Genomic DNA, 14756 nt, shown 5'->3' on the forward strand with positions numbered 1-14756 from the left:
AGCAGCTTCTAATACTACTTTTAATACCTGCTTCCTGGAGTTGTGAAGGAAGCATTTTGGAGATTACTACCTATCTCAGAACTACTGATACTTGTTTAAGGCTATATAATTCTGTTATTTGTAATAATTGCTTATGAGTTCCTATTATTTGATTTTCTGGGTTTACCTATATGTTTAACTTAAAACTGTATGTATAAAATTCAGATATTTAGAACTATAAGAGACCTTAGAGATAATAAACCCTATAAGATAAAAAATTATATCCAATACTCCAAGTACTATATTTTATAAGAATTTATTAATAATAACTTGAAGTAAAGGAAATAAAAAGCTACGAGAGAGATAAACTGACTAAGGTCTGGGAAAGAGGAGAGCACAGGAAGAGAGCCCTCCCCCCATCCCAAAAAAGGTGAAATTATAGCAAACATATTTACAAAATGTAAGGATGCAAAGTAGGGAACATAATTCAAGGAATTCTGGGAAACGGAGTCTTTAGGGTACAACATTCTAATTACACAAGCCCAACCTTTCCATTTCATGGATGAGGGTCAGAGAGGTAAAGTGATTTGCCAAAATTACCAGTTAATGGCAGATAGAATTAGAACCCAGATTTGAGAATTTTCAAATAATGTACTACCCTGGTTTATTTTAGCCTGAAATGGATCAGATTCTTATAAAATTTACAAAACTATTTTTCAGCCTATTAGCAAAAAATAAAGTAGGTAAACTAAAGTGAATTTAAGCATTTTTAAATTTTTTAAATGTTGCCAACTCAGAATTATGAAAGTTCTGTAAGTATTCAGAATTATGAGGATGTATAGCAACATATACGTTATGAACAAATTATGTCTAGAACAGATGAAAATTCACCTAAAGTCCATGACTCTCTTATAAATCACACTACTAAAATTTTGTTTATCAGCACATAGTAGAATATGGCCTTTCTGTGAAAACCTGGTACCAACTGTATACTGTAAAGATGAAAAAAAAATTTAAAGACAAAGATAACTGAAAAAAATTATATGGATGCTATTGCTTTAACCAGTCTTTACACTAATATTTTGTCAAATACGGAAAAAAGAATGCCGCTTTTCCGAAACAGAAAAACAATAAAAGAAAGTCTTACTCCTTAAGACTGAGTAGACTGCAAAAACAAAATTGAAAGTTTTGGCATACATCCATTTTATTTGAATCGTCTCCTAATAATCCTGATAAACATTTCAATTACAAATGAATATTTAAAAAGCACACAAAAATCTATAAAAACCATTATTAGAAGCAGACTTGGGAAAATAATTTCTCTCTCCAAATGACTGTGGTTGAGATGGCATAAATATGTTCAAAACCCTTTTCACAATACAAAATATATGGGATGCCAGGTCTGTGGAATAATCTATATGACCTTCACCTCCATTATGTGTGAGAACAGAAATCACAGAAATTTTGCTGCTTTCAATCCTGCTTGAAAGGCATAAAGACAGACATCTATTTTTAAAATGTAATGACTATTCCCTTCCCAACAGGATGATGAGTACGTATTTAGTCTATTAGAGGTCAATGAAATTAATTTTTTAAAATTCCAAGTCTAAAGTCCTGTTCTCTAAAGATAGTCCCTTTAGAGTTACAAGGAGTAAACTAATCTCACTTATACCTGAAGTATGAATTCCTTCTAAAATATCAGTAAGTCTTCATCTAGCCTGAAGACCTCTAGGGATGGGGCAACAAGCTTCAGTAAAGATACCAGTGCTATACCTAGTGATTGTTTTAATATATCCTGAAATGTACATACTGCATGCCCCAAGTCTTCCCTGGAAAACGTTCAATTTATCAAATGGCTTCATGATTGGTGTTTACCAAATGCCTGTGAAATTAAGAGAGCTGGGTCTTGTGTTGGGACAGTAAGATTTGAAGCTTGTTCCTTAGATCATAAGATCTCAGATCTAAAGCTGAAAAAGCTCTGGCATCCAGCCCAGCCCCTTTATTTCACATAGGAAGATACTGAAGCAGATCAATATTTATTGTTCTTGATACTGGTATACAGTGGCTATAGAAATTACACATAAAAATAGTTTGAAACAGATAATGAATTTATTGGTCAGCTATGAGTAGGAAAATACATTGGTAAAGAAAAAAGACCCTGTATATAAATATAATACTAGCTAGTTACAATTTGACCAAGAAGAAAGTTCCACTGAAGAGAACAGTAAAAGCCCTTGTTTACCATCAGACCATATTCAGTTTCCCAATAATCTTATTAAAGAGCTGCCTAGACAAATGCAACATTCTTTGAGCTTAATGCTGATAATGTGCTGGTTTGTATTACATGAATGGTAAACAAGAGATAGTCCAGTGCATCACACATTATACAGAAGTACTGTGAAGAAAGACTAGATATTCTATTTTAGACACTACTTGAACATACCAAGACATCTATGTGTTATTAAAATATATGTAGCCAAAAAAAATTTGCAAAGTTAACATATACTAAAATACTGTTTCAGGCTGGGTAAGAAATGCCTACAGGAGCAGTTGCCTCAAATAATAACAAAGAAGTTATACAGTTTGGTGGATTGCTTTAAAGATAAATTGTAGAAATTCTTTTGTCTTGGGTGGTTTACTTCCTTACTAGAAGTGGGACTCTAATGTAGTGAGACTGATTTTATGTAACTTATAGAAATCCAGCCTTATTACTTTAGAGTCATGCCATATATAGCTTAAAAAAAAAAAAGGAATACTGAAACCTGTTGTGAATTTGCATCTTAGAAAAAAAAAAACTTGAATTTGACTTTAAAATCCAACATTCAGGAGAACAATTTCCCTAGATTTAAAACCATTAGGCCAAACTAAGGCTTACTGGATATCACCGAGTTTCACAAAATAACAACGAATTTCCTAGTGGTCTTCTTTGCCTAACTAATGTTACTATTTGTTTTTAAAAGTTTCAATTGGTTAATATTTCCACAGCTTTACTTTAAATTGTGCCACAAGCTAATTTAGATGAACATTATTTTCTCAAAAGATAAATAATCTCCATAAATACTGCAGACTGTCCTGAGCTTCAAGACATTTTACAGCATGGAATTTAATGGCCCCAAATATCTGTTTTCCTGTAAGAGGAAACTCTAACCCTTCTCCCTTCCCTTCCCCACCCACCACTTTAAACAACATTTGTATGATGTGCTTATTTATTTAGAAAGAACACTGAAGGCCTATTATGGCAACACCAAAACTGTATTTCATTAATGTTTGTCATAGAGCTTTTGAAGAAAAAAAAATCTGCACTGTGAAAACATACGAATTTTATTGCATTTTTTGGGGTACGGTTTGTTGGAAATGATGTTGATATTAAGATTCATGACACAGGAAAATATTTTTAAACACAAAACTTGTTTGACAAAAGCATCTCAATTCACTTTGGGTGTAATTGTTCTTTCCCTTTAGATTCAAAATATTTCTTGGAAGTTACAGATGTAAACCTTTAGTAGATTCTCACAATTCAATTTATCACTATCTAAAAAGCGGAAAAGTACCCAAAGTGATTCAAAGATTGCTGTGTGTCTGATCTAGGAAAGAACAAGTATGTTTAAGACACAACAGGTCATAATATTTTACTCTGCTGCCATAAATTCAAATCTATTTAAGACAGTAACAAATACAGGTGAAATATGAGTAAAGCTCAAACCTTTAAGAATCTAACAAGTGCACTCCAGCTCCAGCATCTATTAAAGTAAAATATCCCCTACTAACAAATACAAAATGAATTAAGTGCTTCCCCCAAACCTGCCATAAAGCTTTCTGGACTTATTATTACATAATCCAGATCATCAGAAAAATAGTTTACTCAATTTGATGAGCCCAACCAGCTCATCTTCACTGGAAATTGTCATGATGCACATTACCAACACATTGTTAAGGAAACATGAGTAAACACCTTTTATTCACACTTTACAAAAAAACCAAAAACAAAAAAAGAACATAAAGTTATGCATTGACTCTATACACCAATTCTACCTGCTTTTCAATGTACTGATTATAAACTGGACATGTTTGATGTCTGCACAACTTTAAAAACCAAAACCAAAAAAAAAAAAACACCTCAAACAAAAACCAGGTCCCAGACAAGAATTCAAGATCAAGACTTTAGAAATTTAAAGTGAAAATATTAGAATTTACATACTATGTCATGTTTTTTATCCTAAAATGGTTAAGCACACATTTAAGTGCTGGGATTTTATAATAAAATTTTAAGTCATTATTGACAATGACTCATCCACTGTATTAAAAATGCTCACAGCATTACAGCAATTTTTCCCTTAATATTCATACAGTGCCCTTTTGCTTCCCTGCCTGCAGTTGAAACAAAAGCAGTTAGACCAAGCTCTTTTGGAATTCATTTAATTGATTTTTAAAGACGAGAAAATGGGGAAAGAAAAGATAAGTTAATTTTTCAAGTTATAGTTGGCTTTACATCTCTAATCTACTAATGGCACTATGAGCAACGCATACAGGATATGATATAACTTAAGTCTTGCTTGACACACTAAAATAAGACTTGGTCACTTTAAAATGATCTGAAGAATTGTCTTGGGAACCTGTTCTGAATATACATCTAATTTACACTGCTTCATAAATGAGAAAACATTACTTTTTTTTCAAGGAATGATATTCTCTTTCTTGGAGACAGGAACACACCGAAACTGAAAAGAATTCACATGATAGTAGTATTTTGAGTGACAGGCAGCACTATGCAATGACTCTCTGTGAGCAGTGCTTGGGTTTGGTGAGCTAGGAATTGGGGACCCACATTCTGAACATGTTCAAATATGTGATATTCAATGCTTCACAAAAGGAAAAAAATGCCACAGTTTCTACAAAAGCATTTTCATAAAATTTTCACAAATGTTAACAGTATTTTTTAAAAATATAAAAGAGGATGCACAGATTCTCTCTGCATGCACAGGCAGTGCTTGTTGAGAACAAATAAGAGCAGGCACAGTGGAGATAGGACAAGTAGTATTTTAAACAGAAGTTAAGAAGCTGTACATAAGCATCCCTAATTTTTCTTAACTTAAAAAAGTTAAAGATTTAAAAATATTAGAATGTACACGCATTAGCCCATAGAAGTCTACTGATCATTCACTGCTTAGCTTATCTGTCCTGGGAGTCATATTTTTTCATACAATTCAGAAATGCATGGATAACTCTGGTTATCTCTGGTCAGAGTAATGTCTTAAGCTTTAAACAGATTTTGATTTAAAAAGCAATGTTCTCAATTTAAAAATAAAGTAGTTCAAGAGGGCCAACACAACCCTAACAGTGCAAATCCTTAGCAGAGAAAGCCTGTGGCAGCTTCTTTTACTTACAAGCTGGCCTAACACATGAAACCGATAAAAATTTAGCCTTAGTTTATAATACAATCATTTCCAAATCTGATTTTTTAAAGTACAAAATCTCATAAATCAGGTCTTCTGTAGTTCATATACAAGCATAAAGGCTAAATTCAAATTCTATATTTTACAAACAAGTCTGAAAAAGGAAGGAGTGAAGTACAGAAGTAATGGTCTCTGGATGTTACTACTGGCCTCAAAAAGTAGTGCTACAGATTTCTGTGCAAAGAGAATATGCTGTATAAACATTACCCTATTTCAAGGCATGAAAATATTATGCTGGATAGAAGAAATAGGAAGATTACTTGTAACAAATTAAAGACAGGTGCAAATGCACCAATCCCTGTCTAACAGTATATAAAGCAGATTGGGCTCAGAATTTTTTTTATCTGTTGATAGCACCTGGCTTTTATTATGTCTTTACCAAATAATCAAGATTTAAAATTCAAATTATCATTAAGAAAAAAATCCCTGTTGGCCATACCTCAACTCCTCTATATTCAGATTTTACAATTTTACAAATCAGATTGAGGTTGCCCTCTCAATGTACTTGACTACCTTCTGCCAGGAAGGTGGATACCATTGACTGGGGGCAGGAAGGGTAGTAAGAGCTCCAGTTGTGCAAAAAGTGAGAAGTGGTCAGAAGGGATGAGTGGATGTGGACAGCCGCTTATATTGTTCTCTATTAGCCAATGGTGATCCAGAGGTCCAAGAATGCCTAGGATGTTCAGCTGAGGTTTAGAGTAGAAGATGTAGTCAATTATACCCTGGAAAGCAAACAAAAACAAAACCCATAAGGTATTGAAACATCAAGGGCTTTCTTTAGGGAACATAGTTTTATCACTCATAATACTGTTACAATTTATCATCATATTGATATTACCATCATAAACAAAATCATTTGCATAACCAGTCAAAGAAACTAAGGATAACAAATCATTATGAGGATTTGATTCCAGTGAATGATAGGACGGAAAAAGATATAAAAATGCTTTCTAGATTATGCTATTTAGCTTTAGAATGCAATCAACATAAATCCTAGCTCTTGAGACCCATCCTGATTCAGTACTGTCACTAATCTAGTACCCCGTAGAATAACAGAAGTAACAGAGGTAACAGAGTTGACTAGCTGGCTCTTTATCAGGAAATAAATCATAGAAACATTTACCTGAAAGTTCTCTTTTCTTGAAAATAAAGTACTAACTCCCAAGCCTATTAAGAATTCTCAAAGATTATGCCTACAGATTGATTGATAAGTCCTACAAAGCACAGTGACAGATTGTGTCTCATCTGAAAACTACCTTAGATAAATGTAGAGGAATTCATAAGCAGCAGGTGGGCCACTATGTCAGGTGATGATTTTTTTTGGCTACAGAAATTGACAAAGAACTGTGCAGTACATGTTGAAGAGCTGCAATCTGCACTGATCTTGATAAGCGATATAATACTGATGACTCTTTTGAAATGAAATGGTAAGAAAGACATGGAAAACATCCTATTGGAGGATTAGGGTGTAAATAATTTATAATTCACAAATACATAAGTATTCTGCATGCAGGTAAATAATCCACAAAATCTCTAAATAGGTAGGATAAGCCATTCTGTGAGTTAGGCCCATCTCAACATAATAGCAATACTTTCAGAAAGACACAGATTGGTTCACTAAGGCATCTTTACTTTTTAAAATGAAATCAGGTGCCTTGGTAAGTAACCAAAAATACCTGGCTCCTCCTACTTCATTGCTGCAGCTAATTATATAGGGAAGAGATAGGATTATTCTTGGTAATAACTGACATTTATACAGAACTTTAAGACCTATAAAAGATCTATGCACATTCACTCATTTATTCTTAATCTTATAATAGAGGTATTTTTGCAATTAACCTCATTTAACAAATGAGGAAACTGAGGCTCAGAGAGATTATCTTATTTGCTTGGGTCACAGAGTAATTGCTGGAATTCAGATATGAATCCAGGTCTTCAAACTCCAAGACCAGTGCTTTTTCCATTATAGCATGAAGCCTTCTTATTAAAAAAAGGAAGACTGATCTCTAGGCTCCTTACTCACAACATAAATCTGGAGAGGCTACTGGGAGAAGTCAATTTTGACTAACATTCTTAATGGGGAAAGACAATGAAAGCAGAAAAATCAAAGTCAAGGCAGAATGCTAGGGTGAAGAAGCAAATGAGTATACAACAAATTCAGCAAAGAAAAGAACATGAAAGATACTGCTGAAAGCAGAAAAAGACAGCAAGTAAAGTATCAACACCATCATAAATTAAATGTCTTCAGTTTCTTTTGTGCTTCCAGGTTTAATCTCCAATGTACCAGATGCTTTTTTACACTTGTCTTCTGATGATTTATTCTTATTTCTCCTCTACATTCAGAAAGATTTTCCCTTTTTTGCTGTTGTTGTTTAAAAGATATGGAAATCCAAAGTTTTAAAGGGTAGTTTGCCATTACCCTGACAGTTCCATCGATAAATCCTCCCATATAAGCAATAACACAAATGCACTCATGTTAAAAAGTTTGGTGGGGCAGGGGGAGGTGGGAGACAAGCATTTATTAAACATCTATGACACACCAGGTATTATGCTAATCAACTTACTAGCATAACCTCATTTGAGCCTCATAACAACCCAGGGAAATAGGTGTTATGTTTATTCCCTTTTATAGTTGAGGAAATTAAGGCAATGATATGTCCAAGATCACAAAGCCAGTAAGTGTCTGAGTGATCTGAATTTAGGCCTTCCTGACTTCAGGCCAAGTGTTCTGTTCGCTGTGTCTTCTAGTTAAAATAAAAGCAATAGTCCTAGAGACAGGCGGTCCTGGGTTCAAATCTGGCCTCAGCTACTTCCTAGCTATGTGACCCTGGGCAAATCATTTAACCCCCATTGCACTCTTCTGCCTTGGAACCAATACACAAGAATTGATTTTAAGATGGAAGACTCCAAAATTAAAAAAATAAAATAAATAAAACAAAGTAAAAAGTAATAATTCCTACATAGAGTTTTTAACAGGCAATAAGCTGGGAATGAAACTAATATTGGGGCCAGCAGTCTACTTTGATAACAGAACATATAGCTAATATAGGATTACTATAAATGTACCAAGAACGGCTCAAGAAATAAGATTTATCAGTTGAAAATTTTGGTTAAAAACTATCCTCTAGGGGAGCAGCTGGGTAGCTCAGTGGATTGAGAACCAGGCCTAGAGACAGGAGGTCCTGGGTTCAAATCTGACCTCAGACACTTCCCAGTTGTGTGACCCTGGGCAAGTCACTTAACCCCCATTGCCTAGCCCTTACCACTCTTCTGTCTTGGAACCAATACACAGTATTGATTCCAAGACAAAAAGGTTAGGGTTAAAAAAAAAAACAAATATCAATTTTAAAAATAGAATGCATACAAATTGTGGTGTCTCAGGAATGGCATCATCTTCTAGACAATACAGTTTATGAAAGCAGACCATTTTCTGTTAGTTTCACATAGAAATCAAGTGTTATTATATTACCAATGTAAAAGAAGATGACCTCCCTCCCCTTATTAAGGTCAAACATTTTGATTATATATTTTTATTCTAGAGATTCCATTTAAATAAGCATGTGTTAAGTTAAGTGTAAAGACCAAGTCTTTTTCTAACTTAAAACAAATCCACTACTGTATTCTTACTCCTTTAAATTTTAAATTTACATAGAGACAGCAATATTTAGTATAAAGAACATTGGCATGGGAGTCAAGGGGACCATGTGACCATGTTTGAGTTCCAGCTCAGCTAGAACTCAGCTGTGTGTCTATGGGCAAGCCACAATTTCTCTGGTTCTCAGGTTCTTCTGTTGTAAGATGAAGGGAGTGGGGAACTAGATAATCTCTACACTTTCCTTTAAGCTCTAGCACTTTAAAAATCTATGAATCTAGAGTTTACTATGGAATTTCAATTGTAAGACACCAACAGACTTCAGTTCTAATACTCTGCTTGTTAGACAAAAAGATTTGGTTTAAAAGTTGGCATAAAAAACAAGAATACATCCCTTTTCAAACTAGTCACCCATCTTACTACCCCTACCCTTACTTAAGCAGTTGGGCAAAATGATTTAATGAAAAATTCTAGCAAAACCAATTAAGTTACACCTTGGACATAAGAATCATTTTTCAACTTGAACTTTCAAAGCTGCATCTTTGAGTAATCCCAGCACAAAAATCAAAAGGTTCAGTGATAATAAACTTTACCATTACCTTAATGTTCTAAAGTATATCTGACTTCACTTAATTCTGACAGTAAAGCAACAGATACCTCAGTTTAAAAACTTTGCCATATGAGATCTGGTAACCATTTTTTAAAGATCAGTTCAACACATCCATTGATATACTAATACCTCAACTATACAAAACAGAGCTGAATTAAAAGGAAGCATAGTCTTTGAAGTTTTTTAGAAAACAGATATTTTCAAAATATACATACTGAAATGCAAGAACTTTCCTCTCAGGAACAGTCCCTCATTCAGAATCTAAACTGTTCACTGCTATGGAATACCTCAAATCTCAACAAGAGAAGGGGGGGTCATTATAACACAAATCTATAGTGAAAATTCCCTTTTTACTGATGGTCACATATTTTTAGGCTAGAAATACCTTTCAAATAAGCATGTGATGAAGTGTGAAGCACATGTCACACAAACTTTTATCAAAGGACTTGCCAATACTCAGTATTCTACAAAAACATTACATGAGTCTTTTACCCCCAATTTTAAAATGTCCATGTTTTCAAGACACGTTTTTTATTACTTTTTTAAAAAACCCTTATCTTCCATCTTAGAATCAATACTGTCATTGGTTCTAAGGCAGAAGAGTACAATGGGGGTCAAGTGACTTGCCCAGGGTCACACAGCTAGGAAGTAGCTGAGGCCAGATTTGAACTTAGGACATCCCATCTCTAGGCCTGGCTCTCAATCCATTGAGCCACCCAGCTGCTCCTATTTTATTATTTTAATTGAAAAGACTAGGATTTGGAAATAGATGCTTTCAAGTCCAAATTCTCACCTTGAAATCAAATGTGTAATTTGTATAAGGCATTAGGCCATTCTCATAGGCACTCTTTAACTTGAAACCATGTGTAATCCTTCCATTTGTTGTTCCATTTTTCCCATTACAGCTGAAGTTAGTAAGACTTTCATTGTATCTCAGTTCTTTGAAGTCCTTATGATTTGTTTCTACTCCACCAGTACTCAAATATTCTACAACACCTATAATAAACAAAAAAATATACTAATTAATTTTGAAGTTATTAAAGTTGTCAGACTTACACAGTTGCCTTATACCAACATATAATGTGAATAAATGCTTTAAAAATACTATTTATAAAAAAATCTTAAAAATTATGTTTAACTCATATTTTAATACCACATCTCCACACTTTCTGGATACTTTACTGCTAAAATTGGAGGATATTATATAGTGATATTTCCAGAACATAATTCTCAACTGGAATTAATAAGAGTAATTGCAAGCTTTTACAAGATCAACTGTAGAGGGAAAAACATTTGATATAAAGTTCACTTCTCTAGCTGCCCTTAAAGTTTACTAAGCAAATTACTTGATATTATATTTACTCTTCCAAATCAAAAAAAATATTCTTGTACTGTATTTGTGTTGATGGAAGAGGGTGGAAATACAGGAGAAATGTAGACAAATATAGTATGTTCTAGTCTGGCACTACAAGCTTTACAATCATTTAAAAGGGCTTATAGGATGAAAGATTTAGAAGTAGAAAGAACTTGGAGGCTGTTAGTCCAATCCTTTTATTTTACAAGATAAGGAAACTGAGGCCTGGGAAACGAAATAACTTATTTTAGGTCACAAGGATAAACAAACAGCAAAGCCAGACTTTGAACCTGGGCTGATTCAAAACCTAACATTGTTTCCACTTTACCACATAATTGTTGCATTACATACCAAACAGCATTTCAAGTATAGTCTAACTCATTTACCCAACTTGACTGAAGTTAATTTCCTAGAATTTTACAAATAAAAAATAAAAACTAATTTAGCCTACCCTATATGCTGATAAAAGATATTCTATTTGAGATCCTGTGAAAGGATGGTTGGAACCTAAAAGAGGTATGTTAATAACCTTCTCAGCTTATTCTCAATATACGGATAATAAGGGATAAAAACAATTATCAATTTTTATTACTAAAGTAAACAACTTTAATTGTATACATAACAAAGATAAGAACAGAATTGTAAATGATTACTTCTATTAACTATCATTTAATAATTCACTGGGTGCAGAGTACAGCAAGGGGAAAAAACACAAAAATAATTAAGCTAGGGTTCCCTGCTCTTCATAGAACAAAATGTAGGATAATGATATATTATTCAATGATATTGAAAATGCAGTAAGAATACATGTTTTTAAATTTAAAATTAAAAACCCTTACCTTCCACCTTAGAATCAATACTACTTACTGGTTCCAAGGCAGAAGAGTGGTAAGAGTTAAACAACAGGAATTAAGTGACTTGCTCAAGTCACACAGCTTGGACGTGTCTAAATCCAAATCTGAACCCAGGTCTTCCCATCTCTAGTCATGGATCAGTCCACTGAGTCACCTAGCTGTCCCCAGGATGAATACATTTTAATATTAAGTTAAAGTATTATCATCAATTAAGACAGGGAATCTTAACCTGGGGTTTGTGAATTTAATATTTGATAACCATGTTTCAATGTAATTCATTTCCTTTGTATGTATGTAATTAATTTTGTGCATCTGAAAACATTCTGAAGACAGAATCCAAAGGCACCACCAAACCTGCCTATGGTGTCTATGACAAAAAAGGTTAAGAACCCCCATTTAAGAACATTTAATTCAGACACCTAAATTTTAATTAGGTCATTCTCTATTTAGACTATGTGCTTATCATCCAAGAGGAGAGAACATACTAGGATTTTCATTATGCTATTTCATTTTAAAAATTTACAAAATCATTCATGGTAAATATTTGAAGTTGATATTCTCAAATGCTAAGTCAAATCAATAACATCACCTTCAATTCATGCATTTACAGCAATTCATGCATTTACAGAAAAAAATTTGTATTCTACAAAATATTGTTTTTACCAGAATCTGGCAAAGAATTGAGATCTGCACATAGCACAAGTGGAATGGTTCCAAATTCTCCCAGTACGTTGGACTTGAGACTCCGAGAGGCTTTGTCAATAATGTTCTTTACTTCAGAGAGGAACATCATAGTTTGTACCAATTTCACATCAGAATATTCAGGATCCCAATGCATATGTGCATTAGCAACAAGAATAAGCTGCTTTTCTGTTCCAAGATGTGGTTTTCCAGCTAAAATTAGAGGACAAGAAACCAAACACTTCATTTCATGCAACCTTATGACTAAAAGCACATGATTTTAAATGGCTTGTTTCATTTTAAAACATCCTTAGTATCTACATAGTCTCAAGAGCCTACAGGAAAAAAAAAAGGCAAAAAACCCCACAACCTCAAAAGTAAAGGGAGACTACGTCCAATTTACCTTTGCTGCCAAAAAAAAAAAGAAAGAAAAAGAAAAAGGGAAAATGTTGAAGTTCAGTGTATGAATAGCTATTTCATTTCATATCCAGCTTTATATTTCTTTCAAATCAAGAATGCCTTAAAAAAGCAAATAATGAAGGCTTTTTGCTTTTCACTCATTTCTTATAAGGCTTTCCTAGAAAACTCCCCTATATCTTGAACTTTGTGAGTAGGAGAAATTATTTGACATTTTAGAAAAGACTGAAATTTCTACTTTTCTGAGGTATTAGTCAAGATAATTAAAATATGATCCGACTATTTTTGGATTTCTACTCTTTTCAAAGCTGTCAAGATAACACACATATTTCAGACCCCAACTTCATCAAAAGTTAGTCACTTACATGACATTTCAATCAATTCTTTTCGAAGTTCTAGTAGCACTGCAACTCCAATGTTATCTTTTGTCATAACTCTGTTCAGCATAGCTTCAGACCCTTCTGAATTTGCCATTGCTAGTTGATTGAATTCAACAGTGTGTTTTTGAACCAATGTGAATCTAAACAAAACAAATAAATAAAAAGCATAGTTGAGAAAATGCATCCTCAGGAGAAGTAGCATGGTATAAAGGAATGAGTCTGGGATCAAGAATCAGGAGGCCACGCCTTATGTCCCTACTCTGACATATTACTTTGGTAAGGTACTCTTTCTCTCTGAGACTTTTTGTTTCCCCATCTTATGAATAACAAGATTTGGTCTGGCTCCTCTCTCTAGGACAAAAATTCTATATAATTTGAAAGCCGAGGGGTATACTAGATAAAAAAATTTCTAACTTTATGTATGTTTATGTACGTTTCATGGAGCTGAAATCACTCAAAAACAGATTCTCCACATTTAACAGCAACTTTCTAAAATCAGTTCTTAAATTAATTTTGGTTTAGCCCTGATACACATAGGGTTTTAGAGCTCTGCACAGCTAACAAGGAGGTTCTCTTCTCTGAACTTAAATATTACTTAACCATAACACACAAAATCTCTTCCCATAACTCCTATACCACACTTTCCCAAGGATCAGGTTCAAGATAAGTTAAGTTAAAAAGTTCTTTGGGAATACACAGGAAGGTGTATGGTGCTTCTATTGACATGAGTTAAACCCCAACAATAACAGAAAAGAGAAAATATATAGATAGATGTGTGATACACACACAAACATATACACAAAATATATGTATGTATACACATACAAATGAACTCTAAATTTATTAGGAAAAACTTATGGTAGTAATTTTCACTTTTATTTTCATTAATAATTCAATTTCTTTATCTTATTCAATCAATAAATGAATTAAACCCCCTCAAAAAAGTCCACCTTGAATGGAGAGTTAAATGTATTATGTTTGCAAGGGAGACAGCTTACTTACTTTTCTGTCTTGAAGAATATTGCACAACCATCAACATGTTTTCTTTCCTGTTCTGACATTGTCCTAGCTCTAGATTTTGGACTAAAGAATCCATTATAGCCGCGTTCCTTTAGCTCTACCAGAAAAAAACTGTAATACTGTTCAGTTTCAACCTCCTGAAAAATCATAAACAGTATAGTATTTCAGTTCCCTAAAAACAAATTCATTATGACACACAAACTATTATAAACATACCCTGCCTACCATAATTAATTGGTTATATTAAACAATGTTAGGTGAAAAGGGGCAGTCAGTATCAAAGGAACACTATTGTTAATGGATGATGATATTATGGCTGACTTTAGTTAAAACACATTAGCCTTTTTACTGAAAAAAGGCATTGGTCAGGGCAACCTTACAGAGGGTATACCTATATACCCACAGGTTATTCATAG

General features: G+C 33.5%; 1 protein-coding gene across 3 annotated transcripts in view; it reads right to left on the reverse strand.

Moving 5' to 3' along the window:
- Positions 1-2066: 2066 nt before the first annotated feature.
- Positions 2067-14756, reverse strand: part of CNOT6 (CCR4-NOT transcription complex subunit 6) — a 46725-nt gene continuing 34035 nt past the window's right edge. For all 3 annotated transcript variants that reach the window (XM_007474172.3, XM_007474171.3, XM_056811715.1), the window contains 5 exons: positions 14323-14477; positions 13306-13460; positions 12506-12736; positions 10428-10630; positions 2067-6154 (listed from right to left, as the gene is read on the reverse strand). In XM_007474172.3, the coding sequence (XP_007474234.1) occupies positions 5942-6154; positions 10428-10630; positions 12506-12736; positions 13306-13460; positions 14323-14477 (957 nt within the window). In that variant the 3' untranslated portion in view covers positions 2067-5941. The remainder of the gene's footprint in view (positions 6155-10427; positions 10631-12505; positions 12737-13305; positions 13461-14322; positions 14478-14756) is intronic.

Source organism: Monodelphis domestica, chromosome 1 (genome assembly GCF_027887165.1).
Source record: "Monodelphis domestica isolate mMonDom1 chromosome 1, mMonDom1.pri, whole genome shotgun sequence".
NCBI classification, from domain to species: domain Eukaryota; kingdom Metazoa; phylum Chordata; class Mammalia; order Didelphimorphia; family Didelphidae; genus Monodelphis; species Monodelphis domestica.